Source organism: Botryllus schlosseri, chromosome 6, assembly GCF_051294905.1.
Source record: "Botryllus schlosseri isolate E-star chromosome 6, Bs_hap1, whole genome shotgun sequence".
Lineage (NCBI taxonomy): Eukaryota > Metazoa > Chordata > Ascidiacea > Stolidobranchia > Styelidae > Botryllus > Botryllus schlosseri.
Genome location: NC_137241.1, coordinates 24378338 through 24399145, shown reverse-complemented (window position 1 = coordinate 24399145; position 20808 = coordinate 24378338). Strand labels below are relative to the sequence as shown.

The window sequence follows — 20808 nt, the reverse complement described above, 5'->3', positions numbered from 1 at the left end:
GCCTACGCCAATGCCTGGTTCGACGGTGTTTGATCTTGATCTTACGACTATCTTCATCTTTTGGGGCTTTCCGCGCTGTTTTCCTTTCGCTTCCTTGTATTGGCTCTTCAACTTGCCTTTCTCTGTTTTGTATTGCAAAGACACCGTTGATCATCATAGATCATTTAAGGTTGCATTTAGAACAATTGGTTGTTTAAAACACTTCGTTTAAAACATGGGCCTTTAAAAAAACGTTTTTTAAGTTGTGAAATTATGCCATAACTTTCCAAAAACATGTTCTATGTGCCTACGAACAATAAACTCCCAGTGTAGCCGTCGTATACGATATGGGATGGTTGGAACCCTCAAAATACTCGGTTCAACAGCTATAGTACTCAGGAGCTATATTTACCCTACATTTTCAATATATAGTCAATGTCAATCCAATATGACGTCATAATTTAATATTTGTGACGTCATGGATTTAAAATAACATGTTTTAAACAAGGGCCTTGTTTTAAACATTTTTGTTTTAAATGCAACCCTAAGAAGCTAAGATCACTACATTGGTAGTGAGTAAATGTGTCTGTCTACTCCTCCTTGGTATGTCGCTACAATGGCTGGTGTCCTACCAAGTGCCCCGGAAAATAGATATCATAGTCGTGCCGGGTCGCCTTGTTACTAATACGAAAATATAGCAGAATATACATATGCATAGCCGCTCTAGCAAAGTAATTCTATCACATTTTATCTCCGTTGTCAGCGCATTGGACTCGTACACGTCCAAGAAAACTTCCAGGCGACCGTCGGTCTTGAACGTGGAAGAGATGATGCAGTGCATCGACGATCTCACGGATTATTTCGGCGAGGTGTCCAGCGGCCTCGAGCACGAGGAGAAGCAGCATCAGTCGCGAGAATTGAAAAACAGGTAACAATATCAATAATCGTGGAGTTATAATTTCATCTGAACAACACACGCACAATGTACAACCGTGTAACCGCGCTTTATCGCGTGCGAACATTAGCGGAATGGTAATCGAACAATAAAGCTAGCTCGTGAGCTTACTATCCCCGGTCGATTTTCCAGACGTTACTCAAATTAGAAACTGAATATTAGTGACTACTCTCTCAATCGTGGTATTTGAAAATCTGTGGTCATTTTACACAAGGCGAATAATCTTTGTGATTTCCAAATTGCCGACTTCTAGCACGGCCCACATTCGTTCATGCTTTTCGTAAAACACCGCTGACGCCGATCGGATTGCGATGAGGAACCTAGTTTCAAACTTTCAACGCTCGTATTGGTAATCCAGAGTTGACCTCATCAGTGACTTGCTTTGCGGTGGAGTGTTTTAGCCGGGGAAATGAACATATCAACCAACTAGTCAAATGCAACATAAATTCGAGGTTTATGTAAGAAATATACCACTATTTGTCTAGGACATGCCAATAAGTAGCATGCTGAGCTCATGTTCAATAGTTCATGCTCATTTTACTCATGTCTCTGAGATCTCTGAATGATAAATGTGCAGTAGGCATATAGCATGTTCGATTCAGATACCTGTAATTCAAACTCAAGTATATCTTTCTAGGGCTAAGCAAAGGAAAGTTAGCAGTACGAATCCGCGGTTGACATAATCGAATTTCCGTCAAGAATATTCACCAGCGTTTAAACCTAATTTGAATCATATCAGACAAGCTCTATAAAATATTTCTTGTATGGCGCAAAAAGACATCGAACCAAGATTTCTATGGCGTCCTTGTGGAAAATTCTCTCTTTTTAAGGAGACTTTTGAGGTACAGATACACTATATAATTGAATAATATATTTATATGGAAATTAACCCGAATCTTTTCGGCTCACGCTCGTCAGGGCTAATCGTCAGAAACTAGTAATGTATTAAAAAGAATATTTATATCAGCAAGCGTATCAATCAAACAATCAACATACGCGACGTGATTGCTTCTTCGCGCGCTGAATTGTTGATTGGTTGATTGACTGACACCATTTATCGCGCTTGGCTGTTTGGAAGTGTAGAAATCCATGCCTTTTGATGCTCGTACTGATATTTTCTGATAAGAAGGCAAGTTTTCAAGCCCGCCAATTGTTATCTATGTATCCATCGATCGTTGTTTAGGCATGCCGTTTGCAGTGCATGTACCAATTTTGAAAATATTAGATATTTGTAATGTGATATTTTCAGATAAAAACAATGGAATGAAAGTTATCAATTTGATAACTGCTCAGGAAAGAGATATTGACCTGGCCTTTCGAAAGAGCTGGGTCTGCAATCCATGTCTGTTCACGGCTCACTTATTTTGGAAGTTTTGATCTAGATATTATCGTGTGTAAATCGTAGATATTTATCACCCTGACACGAGCTGCAAATACATCACCAATTATTTTTTCTTTCAGTTCAATATATGCCTTCTGGACTAGAAGTACTAGTTTCTTACTAGCATCACTAGTTTTTGTTCATGTGTTATATTTGATATGAGCAGGCAGACAATATCGGCTTTATGATCTAAAACTTACGATAGCTGTCGGACCGTGTCGGTCTCTAAACGTCTTAAACAATATTGATTGACATACATGTTTAACAAGCATGTCAATTTCAAGGTTGAAAATTATATAATGCGCATGTTTATTCTAATATTTGCGCTGATTGCAACAAATATGGCGATTGAAGGTAATATATACTCCTTCACAGTTCCTATTCCTATGCATCTTTGCATCTCTTCCTGTGAACTCAACTTTACACGATAAAAGCAATTTCAGCATGAGTAAATACAACTATATTTCATTGCATTCAGACAAGAGCTTTTTCAAGAGGAGGGAATGATTTCAGTTGTGCTGCGCATCATAGACAAACTCAGCTCGATGGGAGACACCAACGCAATGATGGCAGTAGGAGAAGCACTTGCCCAAAAGTAAAAAATTATCAAAATTTCTCCGTTGGTAATTCAGACATTTCTTTGCAATCTTCCACAGTTGGGAAGACATATTGAATTCTCTTTACGAGCTGCTGGCGTCTATGATCCGCGGGAACAGTGCCAACTGCGCGAGATTCTCGAAGCATATGGACTGGCTTGTTTCACAGTTGGGAGGGCAAATCGCGTCAATGGGTATGTAGAAATTCCATACATTCCAATAATGATTTCAAGCATAGAGAAGTCAAATTTGACACAAATTCTGCAAAATCTCTTGCTCTTAGGGTGCATTTACTTTGCCAGGGCACTGTTACAAATCGACATTGATGATATCGCAGTATTCAGCAGTTGCAAATTATTGAAATAGTTTATAAAGCGGTAATAAGTTCTAATTGGAAAATGACTTTATAAAACTCATTAATCGAATTTCATAGGGTGTCGGTATCTAGCTACTGCCTAAATCACAATCAAGAGCAGCATTATTAAACTTACATCTGTAATTGCTGGTCAGTCGGATCCCAAGGGATTCTGGTTACCTCTAGGGAACATGGTTGCTGACTCCGATGTTAGAGCCTTGTTTCACATCACACACAGAATAAAATGATTGACAACAATTGCAATAGCTCACATGAACTAGAATATATTAGTGCGCCGGTTTTGTATGACGAAGACGATTCCTAATTAGCACTTCTTTGCGGGTCGAAAGTTCTACATTAAAGAGCCCTGCGGTATGATGTTGGATTGGAAGGATGGGCAATAATTACTATTCACTCAATTATATATAATGTATCCAGGTGTCTTGGAGGTCCTTGCTGCCGTCTTGGAAGACAGTCAGGAAGCCTTGAATATCGTCAAACCACAGCACATTCGCTCCATCATCGGACTTTTGGAGAAGTATGGCAGGAATGCAAAGGTACGACTTGTGGAGTTTCAAGTGTTATCAAGCCAGAGACTAAAATTTTTCACTCCTTATGAAATTTGTTTGGATTCATTTTTTGAGATCATCCACGCGATTCTGTTGTTTTCCAACGTAAATAGGCAAAGAGGGCTGTGAAAAGTATTCATCATTGTTACTCGAGTAGAAGTAGAAGTAATGCCATATATACATTATATTGTATAGTAGTAGCAACAAGTTCCAAGACATCTGAAAACTCCTTCGACTGGAAGTAGAAAAAGGAAGGTCTGTAAAGTACTCGAGCAAGTGGTTTCAAAATGAGAATTTGGTCGAGGGAACGTCAACTTTTAGCATTTAATCAAACTAGATTCATTCTAAATTGCAAGATTCATCTTTGGCACTAACTCAATGTAACTAATGTCAGTGCAAACGTGTCTAATTTTTGAAGATATTGTCAGTTACTGTTCAGTGTTATTTCACAGACACATGATAACTATTTCACTCGTAAAAGTGACTGCTTTCTATTTTTCAAAATTCAAAGTGTAAAAGTAAGTAGTATTGCCTGAAACACTGTAAAGTACAAGTGGAAGCAGGCTAAAGACGTAAGTGGTTAACTAAGTATTACAAGTGAACTAAATCTACTTGAGTACTCCCAAAAACTACAAATAGGCTGACTCGTTTCTTACCACCTCCGCAATCGGATCACCATAACTTTTCATTCATAATTGCTACTTCAAAGGTTTTGGAAGTGCTTTGCTCCCTGTGTGTATGTGATGGTGTAGCAGTTCGTTCAAATCAAAATCTGATATGCGACAATTTACTTCCGGGAAGAGACATCTTGCTTCAAACGGCGCTCGTCGAGCAAGTCTGCAGGTATTTCCGCACGGCTAACTGTAGACTTGAGTGTGACATTTATGTTTCCCTATTGTATCGTCAGTGTCCGGCCGAATTTATACATGGGTGTGAGCGACGGGTGTGCTCAGTACAAGAAATGGTATTTTGAGCTGCTTGTGGAATCGGTCGAATCGACTCCGCTTCAGCCAGATCCGTATCTGCGAGTGGGATGGGGCAGCACCATAGGATTTTCGCCCTATCCGGGAGGTGGGGACAGTTTCGGAGGAAATGGAGTCGGTGACGACTTGCATTCGTACGGATTCGATGGGCTGCATCTTTGGACAGGTAACATGAAATACATTTTAGTTGTCCGGTTATTGAGACAGGTAACTTGCGAAGAACAGAGATGGTTAGTAACAAAGCGGTTCTACTTTTTTGAGTACTCAAGATTTTTGTCTACTCACACTACTTACTCAAATGGTCGTGTTTTTAGAGTACTTTCACTTCTACTCGATCATTTTTAGGCAAAACTATTTCGTTATCTCACATATTAGAAAGCAGTGTTGGGATCAAGTCACTACCTTCGAGTCACGAGTCAACTCGAGTCATTGCAGATTTTGACTCGAGTCAAGTCAAGTCAATTGATTTTCGAAAGTGACTCGAGTCAAGTCAAGTCAGTCGAATTTTGGAGGTGACTCGAGTCAAGTCGAGTCAAGTCAAGTCAAGTCACGAGTCAAGTCACAATTCAAGTCAAATTGCATTTTCGAAGTATGAGTGATGATTCAAAGTCATAACATTTTGCCAGCTGTGTGAAATATAGATTAATTTGCATTTATCTTGAATCAAATAACGAATATAAAGTTAAGTATAGGCCTACATGCAAAAAGGTGTTGTATCGCACACGCACACGTAGAACTGCTAATAAAATACGTGAGTATTTTGGTGGGTAAATTGGTATGGTACAATAATACCCATCTACACATCCGTAAGAATATAAACGCATAAACTGTATTCATTAGATTTAAATCATTCAAGAGGATTGGTAAAGGTGAGCACTGCGCAATGTAAGCACTGCGCCATCTTAGAAACAGTTATTGGATTAATCTACTACTACTACAACAACGTAAGCTGCGAACATTTCGTTTGCGGCCAATTTATTTGTGATATAACAATGGAGGACCAGCGGAAGTGGAACGTACAATAAGTGAAAGACTGGTTGCTCTCACAAGTGTCACCGGCGTATCGCGAATTATCCGAACATACACACTTACACATGATACATTGATTTAGTCGCCACCATTTACTTATTGATGACTTGAAATTGACTCGTAAATTTTGCTCCGAGTCACGAGTCAATCCACGTTTCTGAAGCGCCGAGTCAAGTCAAGTCAAGTCATTTTTGTAAAGTGACTCGAGTCAAGTCAAGTCATACGAAAAAGTTGACTCGAGTCTGACTCGAGTCAAGTCATGACTCGAGTCATCCCAACACTGTTAGAAAGTAGAAAATAGTTTTGGGAAATATCCGCATCGCTTTCACAGGTGAAATTGCCAATAAAACCACATGAAATAGCCCCTGTATCACAGTAACTAAACATATATTCGAAGGTTGTGCTAATTCATTAGTCATATTGTGTTACCGGTAGTCGCAGAGATACATCTTTCATTTTTAAATATAGCCATTTTCGATTAACTACTAATATACCATTTGAAACCACGATCGAACAAGTTCAAATTGTCACGTCAAGTCGAATTCCAACTGGTAATCATGTGTTGTTTAGTTTGTTCATGAAAAATAGAGGTAGAAACATTTTCAAACTCAATGACACTACTATAACCAAATGCAGGATTCCGGAGGTTAAAAGCTGCTAAATCCGTATGTATTTGGTGACTGACACTGCTACAATCATAGAGTCATCTTATAGTAATGAAAGTGATCCTCTTAAAAAACCTGTTAAAACATTTCATTTACAGAGCTGTGGTTTGGGATTAAGTTCCTTTCAATCAGATTAATAACCTTCCTACGACACGCACGAACTCGAAATTATTCCCTTTTCATCGATAAGGTCACAGGCCAAGACCCGTATCGTCTTCCAATCAGCATCTTCTCTGCGACGATGACATCGTAAGTTGCTGTCTGGACTTGAATGCGCCGAGCATATCCTTCAGAATAAACGGTCAACCCGTGCAAGGCATGCTTGAAAATTTCAATCTGGACGGACTCCTCTATCCTGTCGCAAGCTTCTCTCCCGGTGTCAAGTGAGAATACTTGTATTTCAAATGCGTGCATGGCATTTCATGCAAGTATGGTTTTCACTTGAAAAATGCATTGCCGTGTAGATCTAGTCATGAATAGAATTTGGTGGTAATACTGGATTTAACAAAATGAAGCACAAATACAATATAGATTTTTGTGTTACGTTTTCTTACTCTATACATTTAGCCTAATTGTTTTTTTCGTGTGTTGCAAATAAGATTTTTTTGCAAGTTCAAATTCTTTTTTTTTCAGTCTTAGGAGTCTTTAGATCCTTGAATAACATTATCAGTCCATGATGTATATTTCCCAGATTGAAGGTAGTTCATATCATTTGACATATCGACTGAATTCGACCACTTGTATTATAGTAATTTGATAATATGCACCATGAACTTTGTTCCAGAGTTCGTTTTCTGTTTGGTGGAGCCCACGGAGAGTTCAAGTACCTACCCCCGGTTGGTTTCGCCCCTGCATTTGAGGCGCTACTGCCAGGCTGTCGTCTGCTCGTGGAAAATTGCAAGTCCTACGGTGACCCAGAACGAGGTCAACTCCGAGGCCCGGGCTCGACAACGGAACAAAATGTGTTTGTTCCAAATCCGGTTGACATCAGAAATGTATGCATTTTTTTTTTACAACGTATTATTACGACACGTTCAGAATTCATCTTATTTTTGACAATAATTCGCAGATTCTTCTTCCTCACTACCTGCAAGGAATGACGACAAAACTGGCTGAAAATATTCACGAACTTTGGGCTATGAACAGGATACAAGGGGGTTGGAGCTATGGAATAGTATGTGATGTTTGTGCGAAAACCTTTACTTAGATGAAAATCTCATTTCCGCACGAGTAGAGTTGGTCAGTAACTAGCCTCTACTAGTTTCAGTGACGTTAGGTTTAGACAAATTTCGCTCATGCATCAACAGTTGCTGGACTTTGACTTTTGGAATTTCTATTATTCAATTCATTTTAAAACAGAATATAGGAATAAATTTGTAACCTTCCCCTGTCGTATAGCATAAGAACTGTCTCAACCTGAAAAAATACAAGATAACGGTATTTATTTCTTATCGTCACTGTTATACTATAGTCCACACTTTTCCAACGTAGCTGACGTGAATGTTTTTCACATGATATTAATGATATACAGGTGAGAGACGATCAGAAGAAGCAAAATCCATGCCTCGTCGAGTTCTCTCATCTTCCCGATCAAGAAAGAGGGTTTAATCTGACGATGGCGTCTGAAACGCTGACTACCGTTCTGGCTTTGGGATATCACGTAGGCATCGCGGATGAAGATGCTGAGTACAAACTGCGCAAACTGAAGTTGCCCAGAAAGTAATGCAACCGTATTCCTTGTATTCTTTTCCCTCATTGCTTCTCAGCGACTCATATTATGACATTCTGCATTTTTATATTTAATATGAAATAGCCAACCTGATGCATAAATTTACAAACGGTAATATCTCCCCTTACTTTAATAGCTTGTTTGAGCAATCTTCCACTGTGCATGGGTATTCTACTAGATCATCGGAATCTGGTCATCTTTATGTTCACCGCATGAACTCCAGACTGACCCAACAGTTTATTGAATATATGGACCCAAGTATTTGGAATGACGTGCCCGACAGTATCAAAGAGCTACCTCAGCATGAATTTAAAACCCAATACCAGGATTACCTTTTTTCAAATTATAATCAGAAATGAGAGTATCTACTATCTAGTACCCGTTGATTTATAAATTATACATCTATTTATTGACTTCATATTGCTTTACTTAGTATGTTGCCATGGCTACTGTCTTTGTTATATATTTGTGATTATTATTTTCTTCTCTCTGTGATTATTATTTTCTTCTATGTTGCAGACTGTCCACTGTTATATTTATTGGGATGAGTGCACTTGATTATTTCACTGCCATGGAGGTGACGAGTAACAAGGCCTTTATAGGCCATATCGTCACCTCCAGTCAACTTTTTATGTTTGACGAAGCAATAAAATGTCTGTCTGTCTGTCTATATCATCCATATTAGTTAGATTTGAATAGATTTTTTTCCTATAATGTACATTTTTCCTTCTCTCTTCATACGAAACACCGTATCTCAATATATATTCGTCAAATTCTCAGACAATCAATATCTCTCTCTATTACTCTCTCTCTCTCTCTCTCTCTCTCTTTCTCAACAGGAGGTTTAAGATTGGATTCAGATCAATCCTAATCCCGAAATTTGAGATAAATTTGCGTCAAATCCAGTTCCGAATGATTCAAAATTGATAATTAATATGTTGCGCAGCTACATGATGGCCAGTGGATACAAGCCGTCGCCACTGGACTTATCCCACGTACGTCTCGGCCATCAGATGGAGGCAATGGTTGAAAAATTAGCGGAGAACGCCCATAACGTCTGGGCTAGGGAACGGGTGAAACAAGGGTGGACATACGGATTGAATCTTGTGAGTACAGTGATTTTTAGCAAGCATTCAATTATCGCTACTTAACTTCCACGTAAGGGTTTTGAATTCCTACTGTACATTTGACTGGTTACGTTAGACTAAAATATTCTGTCAAGACAGTAATAATATGATACCTGCCACAAATTGTAGGATGTCAAAACAAAAAGGAATCCGCGTCTAGTGCCGTTCAATCTATTGGACGACGTTGCGAGACAATCAAACAGGTTGGCACGAATCTAATACATCACACAAATAGACATTGCTGTATCTTTTTCTTTAACAGAAATTCTATTCGAGAACTGGTGAGAACTCTGCTTGGGTATGGTTTCACTGTCGAGCCTCCTGATGAGAGGTTAATTGAGTTTGCAAAAGGTCGGTGGATTCGATGTATTTTGTGATTTCAGCCGCTCATTACAAAATAATTCAGGTCCGAAAATTGGCGCGAAGCAAGGTATAAGAAGAATGTTCCGCGCAGAGGCTTCTTATGCAGTCCGAAAAGATAAGTGGTATTTCGAGTTTCAGGTAAGTTTGCCGTTTGTCTTGCACAGACTTATCTATCATTCGGATGTATGGATGGCGGTGTATTTGCGTGCGGAATAGAAAACTTTGTTAATACCAGTATCTAATCTGCTTTTATCGGTATACATTAGGGCTGTTTAAAAAATTTTTTTTCCCCGAATCTTGCTGGCTCTGTGAATAAATCGTTAGGTTGCCTTAAAAAAACGACGCACACCAAATTTGAATTCATTCCAACCAATAATCTCGGATTTCGTAAAGTTTGAAAATTTTTTTGTTTACCTAAAAATCAAAAATTTTTTTTTTCAAATTTTTCTGTCAACCCCATGAAATGGTTGCGCGCTGTCTTCAAAAACGATGCAAAACAAATCTGACTCAATTCCAACCCGTACAAGCTGAGTTATTTGAGTTTTTCTTTGATAATTCGGGGATTATCCTTGATCGGTGGATCATCTCAGAATTATCATCGAAAAACTTGAATAACTCCGCTTCTACGGCTTGGAATTGAGTCAAATTTGCTTTGCAGCGTTTTTGAACACAGCGCAACAATTTCATGGGGTTCTGAGGAAAATTTGAAAAAAAATTTTTTTTTTGCATTTTCGGCAAATTCAAAATTTTCAAACTGTACGAAATCCGCAAATATTGGTTGGAATGAATTCAAATTTGGCGAGCGTCGTTTTTTAAGGCAACCTAACGATTTAATCACGTAGCCAGCAAGATTCATGAAAAAAGGTTATTTTTGAACAGCCCTAATGTACACATACAAAATCTAGTGAAATATTCAAAGCACGGCTGGTTTACATTGATAAAATCTTGGCAAAGTATAGCTACATACCCTACTTGATCACCTCTTGTCGTTACACTAACACTGTTGCCCTACCTCGCCCAGACATTGCTTCATTGATCATTTGCTACCATTGTTTAATTTTTTTTCTATTTTCCTTTCTTAACTAAACATTTTTTTACAGCCAGACTGTTCAGAGTCAAGTGTACCTGTTTGATGCTGGTGTGATCAGACTAGATGACCTTCACGGTCTTATCGATCATTCCTATCTGATACCGAATACTGTGCACGCATATTTTCTGTACCACCATCACTGCCGTTTGTTATGTATTTTGGTTCGATGAAAATAAAGACTCTCTCTCTCTCTCTCTACCAAAAGGTTGAGACTGACGGAAACATTAAAGTCGGATGGGCGAGTTCGGACTGTCTTGCATCAAAAGATCTCGGCTCGGATGACAAAGCATACGTTCTTGATGGAGCGAACGTAAGTTAATAACACGTAGGATCGCTAACCTTAACCTAGCTAGCTAATGAAGGTATGTTGTTAAAGGCACAGAAATGGCACAATGGTCCTGAGCGATTTGGCCAAACTTGGCACGTCAGCGACGTTATCGGATGTCTTCTGGATCTCAACGAAAGAACGATCGGTGTGTGACAGTGTACTTGCAATTCTAATCTACGAGTTATAGCTTCGAAAGCGAATAATCTTACTTTTGGAATGTCACGAAAACGCCTTGTGATATCGTTGGGTTTCAGCGTTCACGTTGAACGGGGAAATTATGATCGGCAGCACAGGCCAGGAGATTGCTTTCAACGACATCCCGGCCGATATCGCTCTCGTCCCCATAGTCAGCCTTGGGATTGCCCAAAGTGGCACGCTTAATTTTGGACAGGTGGGTGTTGTAGCCTTTTTAATAATTAACCTAGTCATCAACTGAGGGGGTCAAAGTAGTCAGCTTTGCCTCTCGAGTAGAAGTTTAACCGATGCCGTAAATTTCAACTCGATTCCATGTAAAGATAACGATTCCCAAGCCCTGTAATATTAATGACATCTTCTCTGTTCAGAATGTCGATACACTCAAGTATTTTTCCGTCAACGGATTGCAAGAAGGCTACCAACCCTTTGCTGTGTAAGTTAACATTTGATGTTATGAAGTGGTAAGTATTTATAATCTTCTCCCTTTTGCTGTAGGCGGATGCATTCGCATATTTCAATGTGGTTCACCAAAAACATGCCCATGTTCACGAATGTTTCGGAACAAAGCGACATCAACGTGATCAGAATGCCGGCCGGGTAGTAACAGAATAATTCTCGATTATATATGTGATTATTTCTATTGTTTCTTGACAGAATTCACTTGCCCCCAAGGCTGAGAATTGTTCACAAATCGCTCGGAGGGCAGCACGCCAGGGAGAAAAAAGTACAGTACCTGTTTACGAGGCTTAACATGCCAGTCAAAATGTCCAACAATTTTACAAGGTAAAATCGTTTTTGATGTGATGAAGGGTAGGTCTGCATTCAACAGAAGTAGTCAAAGACTCAAAGTAGTCTAATTCGGTGCTTAAGTAGCGCTAACTCCTTAAATTTCTATTCAATTACAAGCAGAATATGTGATCTAAAAGACATGTCAAAACTATTATGATAGGAAGTAGAATATACAAGAAGATGTGTAACAGGGTTGCAATGACTCGAGTTACGATTTGTTGGTGACTCGACTTGCACTTGAGTCATTGTACACTCGAGACTAGGATGGCCAAGACAGACATTTCATTGTAACTTCGAAGAATAGTAAGTCACCACATTATCGATAGTTCATCTATCAATCCTGATACTTGGAAAATAGGGCCAGAAACTGTTTGGACTGAGGAAATTTACGATATTATGAATGCGAGCCATTCTACATCACTCGAGCAGAGTTGAAAAAAATTGGGTTGAGCCGGATTGATCTCAAAACTGAACAGTGAACACAATGACTTGGACTCGGACTCGAGTCACAAGACTATGACTCGGATTCGACCCTCTACTCACGGACTTGGACTCGGACTTGAGTCGGTGGTGAATTGAAAATGATTTGACTTGACTCGATTCAAAACTATAAAGGTGAGATTGACTTGTAACTCGGAACCTTGTGACTTGGTTACAACCCTGGTATGTAAGTATGAAATATGAAGTATTAAAGTACGAAAAGTAGTCAAGTAAGTAGTTTCAGAAGGTGAGAGGTCTTTAAGACACTATCTCACTCATAAAAGTAATACAAACCTATCCCAAATCAAGTTTTGCTCTACGTAATCCTAAGTGTAAATGTTTGCGTAAAAAGCGGAAGTAGAAATCTCAATATATTGAATCCAATCCAAATCCAGGACGCTCATAGCTGGGTGCAAAATTCTATTTGCCTTTTGATGCTGAATATTCACCTCTGTTATCTTTCTATGCAGCGCTGGTACAGCGATAAATATGTTTGCTGATCAAGATTCGGAATTGGAAGGTAAGTCAACCTTGCAATATTCGAAATTCTCATTGCAAACCTGTAATACAAGACAGCGCTGTGGAACTTTACGGGACAGATATTCTACCTAGTAGACATGACATTTACTTCTAAAAAGGCATTTAAAGTACTTTTTGTGGCGGAGAGCCATCGATTATGTCTCGCAATGGATGTTACGAAAAAACTATCTGTCTATCTGAGTTTCAGTGCTGATTTCACAACAGATGTCGACAGCGATTTTGAAGTATTGAGGAAGAGTGCCCGCGGACTGCTATCTCCCCTTCCTGCAGAAGCACAAAAGCATGTGTCGCCAGTTTCCAAAACAAGTCAGTACTTACTTCATACTCGTATAAACTGTTCATTCCGTAGAATAGTATTTATTGAGTTAGAGCACAATTGTACCAATCAACTCATCACAGACTTTTGTTTACTATTATTTACTAGTGACAGCCTTTGGTATGAAAAAATCCTGTTGAGCAAGGAAATACAAAGCACTTAATTTAACATGACATTGCGATTTCGAAAACATTTGGAACTCTCTGGGTTATGTCTCTGTGTAATTTGCTAGTGAAAATCACGGTGGCCAGTATGGCCCTTTTGGAGCCAAAATCATGCCATTTGGCCCCACAAAAATGAATTTTGTCCAAAACAACACTTTGACTCGTAAAATGGCCTTATAACACATGCTAGTCCCATTTTGGAATGAAAATTGCCTATATTTAATGACAATCAGTAAAAAATTCGTGTAAGGCATATGTTTTACCCATTTTACTGGCCATGCTATATGAAGAAATTCGGTTTTAAACCAACTTAAGTAGAAGTAGAAATGATATTTTAACTTTCTACTCAGTCACAAGTAGAAGCAGCCATTTCCAAGTAAATAAAAAAACACTATTTTGAGCCGAGTTTTGTTTCAAAAACGAAAAACTGTCGAGTATATGTAGAAGCAGTCTAAAGTTATAATAATCAATTGAATAAGTATTACAAGTAGGCCAAATCTACTTGAGTACTCCGAGAAGGTAGAAGTGCTTCATTACCGACCACTTGTGATTTTTCTGTGGTCGTATAGGGAAAAATTTTCACGCGTTGACCCAAGTTTTATATTCATTTATTCGACACAATTTTCGGTTCACAGGCGAGAGATTGAAAGTGTCAAAGTTTCCGTTTTCAAAGTCGAAAAGCTTATCACCGCAAAACAGCACCACCGTACCGCCTAGCTCATCAAGCGGCGCCCGGCTAACGGAAGAGGTGTTGCCAGATCAATTCCCGGATGTTTTGTACAAAAGCGACATTGAACAAGTACGCCACGGAGTGCCGAAATCGTGACACGCATGGCAACGTGTTTCGTTCTGTTACAGCTGATGAAGAGCACTCAGTATTCGTTTTCAGTGCGAATTTTTCCGACGCAAGAACCTGCCAATGTCTATGTCGGTTGGGTGACGTCTGATTTTCACTCGTTCTCCGACCATTTCTTAGCGGAGCAGATTCGTCATGTTACCATTACACTCGGTGATGATAGGGGAAAGATAAGCGACAGGTTTGTTTGTTTGGGACGAAAAATTTTCTTTAGCCGCTAGACCAAGGATTCTTAAATTCGGGCCGACAAACTAGCTTTAAGGTGTCTGTGAAAGGCCAAAACTATAATCCACATCAATGGCAACACCAGTTGTGATAGAATTCAAAACTCGGGATAGGTCACAATAGGAGTCCTCGTAACTACCCAAAACAATACAAATAGAATACAAAAAGACGCATGGCTCTATCAAGTATGCCGGACCCCAATTGTGGAACAGCATCTCGCCGGCTATCCGACAGTCGTCGAGCATGTCCACATTCAAGTCGAAATATAAGCAATCTCTTCTAAATGAATACTAGCCAGCCTTCAGGATTAAAGGACCACGACCTAAGATCGACCTCCGCCACATGCCACCTCATTTTGTCGCTTGCGTCTTATATTGTCTGCATTACTTTTCATTCTATGTGTGCATGCCTCTTCTTTACTTCGCCTAGGCTAAGGTGGGTGTCTGATCTTGAAGGCTACTCCAAGTTGTTTCGACACCTTCCTATCTTTTCATTGTATCGCAGTCTTGGGATGTTTTGAAATGATGAAAATATTAATAAACTGATTGATTACAATCATGGGTCTGCACTAAAAACAGTTTAAGAACCCCTGTACTAGACACTAATCACAAGCAAGTTCCCCGTAGTGTACATCATACACCCTGCGCCCTGGCGTACTCTCTAATACAGGTGTAGACTACATTCCAGCAGTGCCGTTTTTCGTTTCCTACAGTTCAGTTGCTGGGTCACATAAAACGGTACCAGCAACAATGAGCGACTGTAATAATTTCAATCTAAATCCTGTCACGGAATGTGAGATTCCAATATAAACCCAAGACTCATCTCATATCATGCCCTAATCCTCGTCATTCGGCAGTGACTGAAGTTTATCCAAAATCGCATGAATGTCGAATAATTACCAGAAACCTCACATCCAAGTCTAAATACAAATCCAGCTGTAACACTATCATAAATCCAAATCTGACCAAAATCTTCAATTCGAGTATTTTCTACATCTCTGAAAGGCAACAATTATGTTTATACGCCCGTAGATATGTTGGAAATGCGTTTAATGCCTCTTCTATTATTTTCTACAAATGTTCAACTCTCTCGCTATTGATAAAATTCCGTCCTTACTTCGATTTGAAAAACTCTTTTTGCGGTCACAGTGTCAAACGTTCCAATGCGTTCGTCCTTTGGTGCGGAGACCTACCGCAGCCGACGCAGTCACCCAACGCCAAACAAGCTGGCATGCCGACCAACACGGGAATCTTGGTTACATGCACCGTGGACATCTCTGCTGGCCTTCTCACATTTTCTGTAAACGGAAAAGATTTGCATACATATTACCAAGTAATATTTGCTTGATCATGTTGTGGCGCTAAACACTCGTGATTTTAATCCGTGATTATATTCGTACTAGGTGGAGCCTGAGGTTGTCCTTTATCCGGCTGCGTTCGCGCTTCCCACGAGTGGAAATGTTTTCCAGTACGAGATAACCAGGTCAAAGGTGATTTCGCGAATACGGACTTGAACTCGGAAGCTTGTACCTAATTTTCCAATCTCCAATTACAGAATGCCATGCCGATATCCTCCGCCATGTTTGATTCCGAAAAGAAAAACGTGATACCGCTTTGCCCGCCAAGACTGCAAGTATGATCAGCAGATTGAATAGGAATGATGTTGATTGGATGAAAGGAATACTAGAATTTTTAAATAATATTTTTCTTTTATTTCAGGTGGCATTAATGAATGTTTATATATGAATATTTATTGGATAAACAGCATCTCTCACTATAAGTTACTAAATATTGAAATAATATATCTTTAAATTTTATTTCTTGAAAGAAATTTTAATTAACGAATTTAAATAATCTTTTCGCTGTAATCGCAGGTGCAGCACCTGTCCCACGTGCGCTGGGCTAGATTAGAGGAAGGGCCCATCGTTCCGTTATGCAGGAAAGAAATGAATCATAAGGGCTGGTCGGTGGAGCTCAAAAGGCCAGAGGGAAACTCTAACGATGCCCAGTGTATGTGTTGTTTAAATTCCACTCTTCGAATAGAATTGTTTTGTAATCTATAAAGTTAATATCTACAGATAAGTTTGTGGCCGTTCAAGTGCCCGAGGAAAATCGCAGTATTAATCTCCTGGAGTTGACGGAGAACGAAGAACTAAAGAAGTTTCATGAGCAAACTCTGAAGCTTTACTGCTCGTTGAGTGCCTTGGGAAATCACAGAGTCGCGCACGCTCTTTGCGGGTGGGCACCGTAAAAAATGCGTCGTTGTTTATGTAGCAGGCAGTGCGTTAAAGTGTTTGGTCTGACTAAAAATACTGTTAGTAACTATTTACCAGTGAGAATGAAGGAGACACCATAAAGATCTTTTGACGATATAGATGCAAACCAGCTGTTTTATTAACGAGTCACCGCAGTGATATTTTCCTCTCCGCGCAATCCCGGTGTGCTGTGGATATCAGTTTTTTTTGTATAATCAATAATCGTCAGATCACATTTTCATCTGATCAATACACACACAGTGTGATATGCGATTAGACACAATGCAATGTAATGAACAGATAGGAGGATGCCGAACTAACAGTTGCGGTCTCTTAAACTGGCATTCACCTCACTGCCCGATGTCACAGTTCTTTTTCAATGTTAATCTCTATTCTGCCGCCCTTTCTTACTCTTTCCATTCCTTGTGAGTGCGTTCATTCATCGTTTTTTTTTTCTGGGGGCTTTTTTGTCGCCGTAAGGACAGCAAAGCAGGGTAAGGTGGCCCGGATAAACCTCCGACGCTTATCGTAACCACTACGCTATCACCCATCAAAGTCTTACGTCTTTGGTCTGACTTAGCTGGAGTTTGAGCCCCATGATCAAGGTGCAGATGCTCTACCACTGTATTATCTCACCACTCATATCCAGTAAGAAATGTCCAACCTCAAATCGCACGTTAACTAAAGTCTTTCAGGCCATCTTATAATGCGCAACATGAGTTGAAAATGATTAGCAGTTCATTGTGACAACACCAATTTTTGTGTTTTTGCAAAACAAATTGCACGATGTATGTCTTATTTTGACTTGTGCAACCGTTACTTCATTTTCACAGTCACATAGATGAGAAACAGCTGCTTTACGCCATCAAGAACAAATTTTTGTGTGGCCCATTAAGAATGGAGTACCACAACTTATTAATCGAGATGCATCTGGCTTCGCACGCTAACGCCAGGTGAGTCTCTCTGTTTCTTCGGTTAGATCTCTTCCAAATGACCGTTACATGATGCAGATCAAACATGCGAAATGAATATATATTTCCGCTGAACGATTCGACGAAATCGATCAACCTCTTTGTGGATTCCGAAACCAAGGACCCCGGACTACCTGGCGTCGGGAAGTCAAGCTCACTGAAACCGAGAATGAAGTGGTCCCCAGTTCAGTAAGTTTCTTATGTTGAATTCATGTACTGAAATCATATATAGGCGTTTTAGAATTAGATAATTGCATATTCTTCATATAATTTATGCGGTTATGCTGCGGTGATAAATGCCAGGAATAGAAAGTGAATATTTGTTGAAAATGTATTGAAATGCGTTGGTGATTGTTTCTACATTGTAACTAGGGCTGGGATAAATCGAGTACTGGAGTAAATCGATTCCGAATCAAGTATTGGTTTTCGAGTATAGTTCAGTGCTTGAGTATCACTCATTATGATGTATTATCAGTATGGATGATGTGAAAGTTCAAAGATATTTAATAAAGAGAATTTTTTTGACTAAACCTGTTTCATTGTACTTTGCGTCAATATTGAAACTAGAAACTACCAAGTTTATGTATCAGTTCCACTGCGGCCACTGCCCCGAAAACTTCAACAACTTTTTTTACCTCGGTATCAAAAGTGCATAAGTACGACACGCGCGCGACCACGTCGTTCAACTACCATATGGCGGACAAAAATGATCATCGTTCAGTCAAATATGCCGGCCCTGATTTGTGGAACAGTATCTCGCCGGCTATCCGACAGTCATCAAGCATGTCCACATTCAAGTCGAAAGACAAACAATTTCTACTGAACCAATACTAGTTAGCCATCTCAATTACCGGACCACGACCTGACATATCGATCTCGTCTTCCGACACATGCCATCTGTTTTGGCACCTGTCCTTTTATATTATCTTCTTTTACTGTTCATTCTGTGTGAATGCCTCTTTTTTACTTCGCCTAGGCCAGGCGGGTGTCTGATTTCGAATACTACTCCAAGTCGTTTCGACACCTTCCTATCTTTCATTGTATCGCAGTCTTGTGGTGTGTTGAAATGATGAAATTTTTAGCCCAGAAATGGCGTACAGCTTGAAAGAGGTCCCAGAAATTGAACTTAGCGAGCTTCGCGATCATGTTGTCCAGCAAATTCTGGATGTCGTGAGCATCGGGAGCATGAATTACAAGGAAGCGTGCGAGGAGAACCAGGAGTATCTGTTTGTGTGAGTGTTTCGTGCTTCTGACTGCGCTACTTTATGCAGCAACGATGCAACGCTTGCTGTATCCTTTTCAGGCCATTGCTGAAGCTGACATTGACTCTCTTGCGCATGGGGACGTTCCGTAACGTGGACATGGAAAAGCTGTTGACCATAATTGATCCGATCTTCTTGGGATCTCAAATTAGCGGGATGGAAGGTACTAGGCTGGAGTAATCGCTCTTGGATATGGCTAAAATAATGGCGAAAACCAATGTGTACCGTTGATTTAAAATGTTCTGCATACCTTCCTTAAAATTCAACCTGGGTGGGTGTAACTCTATGGCTAAGCGCACATCGTGGATTATTTGTTAAATGTTTTGATTATGTGGATGAGAGAGAGTGTCATGTCATATATAATATGTTGAATAGGTTGGTGTGGTCGGTGAGGTTTGTAACTTGAAGTCATACAATATTCTTGACGTCATTAAATTTTCAAAATTTGAATCACAATGGAATGATTCCAGACATGTATTTTCAACAGTGTGCTTCACGCACTTCCCAGTCTCTTTTCTTGAGTGACAAGTCTAATTTAACCGATAATTTTTCGTCATATCCAGGCTTCCGCTCTGTTCTTGCTTGTATGGCCAGATAATAGGAATTTGTTGTCGGCAGATATCAAAGAAAAAGTAGGCTGCGGCCTGCTGAGGTTGGATTTAGTGGAGTCTGTGAAGCTGAAAGTGTGCCAGATATTGATGCATCTAACCGACTTGGTTTTGAGACACAGAGTTGAGTCTGTTGTTTCTTTCGCCACCTTGATAGTGGGGAAAATGCAGACGGTAAGTAAACACTGTATGAGCCCTTAAGTGGTATTACTTTTTTTGTAGTAGGCCTATTCAAGTAGTTTTTATACTTATTTTCTCTACTTATTCTGGTGATTATGTTTTTAGCCTAGTTCCACTTACACCTCAGTTTTTAATGCAAAACTCGGTAGAAAAAAGTTTCGGGATATTTTTGCTTCAATTTTAAGAGTGAAATTAGTAAAACTGAACGAAACAACCGTATATCACAGTAACATTGCAATTGTTTGAAATCATCATAACTTTATTAACATTTTCATCAAATCAATACGCCGCAAGATTGCGACATAATGAAAAGATAGGAGGATGTTATTAGTCGGGTTAGTCACGGAGATAGACACTGCAACTCCGAAATAGTCAATTCCGATTAACTGCATAAAGTGTGCGATTCCTTAATCAGGGTTGTAACAAAGTCACACGGTTCCGAGTCACAAGTCAATCTCGCTTTTATAGTTTTGACTCGAGTCAAGTCGAGTCATTTTCAATTCACCGCCGAGTCAAGTCCAAGTCAAGTCAGCTAGTAGAGAGTCGCGTCTATGTCTTTATACTCACTGTTCAGTTTTCAGTTCAATCTGGTTCCACCCACTTTTTTTAAATCTGCGCGAGTGACATAGACTGGCTTACATTCATAATATAGTAATTTTCCTCATTTTTAACAGTTTCTGGCCCTATTATCCAAGTATCAGGACGGACAGACGAAATACCAATAATGTGGTAACTTTACTATTCTACGAAGTTACAATGAAATGTGTGTCTTGGCCGTCCTAGTCTTGAGTCATACACAATGACTCGAGTACAAGTCGA

At 39.6% G+C, this 20808-nt stretch overlaps 1 protein-coding gene across 5 annotated transcripts in view; it reads left to right on the top strand.

Moving 5' to 3' along the window:
* The window catches only part of LOC145441711 (ryanodine receptor 2-like), an 82612-nt gene that overhangs the window by 10461 nt on the left and 51343 nt on the right, over positions 1 to 20808 (top strand). For all 5 annotated transcript variants that reach the window (XM_080319643.1, XM_080319642.1, XM_080319641.1 and 2 more), the window contains exons 14-47: positions 743 to 907; positions 2794 to 2910; positions 2972 to 3105; positions 3705 to 3823; positions 4545 to 4678; positions 4743 to 4984; positions 6703 to 6895; positions 7297 to 7507; positions 7582 to 7686; positions 8044 to 8231; positions 9188 to 9347; positions 9498 to 9571; positions 9631 to 9719; positions 9775 to 9869; positions 11027 to 11131; positions 11198 to 11294; positions 11404 to 11540; positions 11713 to 11777; positions 11840 to 11941; positions 11999 to 12127; positions 13084 to 13133; positions 13358 to 13459; positions 14269 to 14432; positions 14492 to 14670; positions 15863 to 16046; positions 16117 to 16203; positions 16269 to 16346; positions 16588 to 16723; positions 16792 to 16951; positions 17802 to 17921; positions 17979 to 18128; positions 19022 to 19171; positions 19243 to 19364; positions 19820 to 19983. In XM_080319643.1, coding sequence (XP_080175769.1) covers positions 743 to 907; positions 2794 to 2910; positions 2972 to 3105; positions 3705 to 3823; positions 4545 to 4678; positions 4743 to 4984; positions 6703 to 6895; positions 7297 to 7507; positions 7582 to 7686; positions 8044 to 8231; positions 9188 to 9347; positions 9498 to 9571; positions 9631 to 9719; positions 9775 to 9869; positions 11027 to 11131; positions 11198 to 11294; positions 11404 to 11540; positions 11713 to 11777; positions 11840 to 11941; positions 11999 to 12127; positions 13084 to 13133; positions 13358 to 13459; positions 14269 to 14432; positions 14492 to 14670; positions 15863 to 16046; positions 16117 to 16203; positions 16269 to 16346; positions 16588 to 16723; positions 16792 to 16951; positions 17802 to 17921; positions 17979 to 18128; positions 19022 to 19171; positions 19243 to 19364; positions 19820 to 19983 — 4507 coding nt within the window. The remainder of the gene's footprint in view (positions 1 to 742; positions 908 to 2793; positions 2911 to 2971; positions 3106 to 3704; positions 3824 to 4544; positions 4679 to 4742; positions 4985 to 6702; positions 6896 to 7296; positions 7508 to 7581; positions 7687 to 8043; positions 8232 to 9187; positions 9348 to 9497; positions 9572 to 9630; positions 9720 to 9774; positions 9870 to 11026; positions 11132 to 11197; positions 11295 to 11403; positions 11541 to 11712; positions 11778 to 11839; positions 11942 to 11998; positions 12128 to 13083; positions 13134 to 13357; positions 13460 to 14268; positions 14433 to 14491; positions 14671 to 15862; positions 16047 to 16116; positions 16204 to 16268; positions 16347 to 16587; positions 16724 to 16791; positions 16952 to 17801; positions 17922 to 17978; positions 18129 to 19021; positions 19172 to 19242; positions 19365 to 19819; positions 19984 to 20808) is intronic.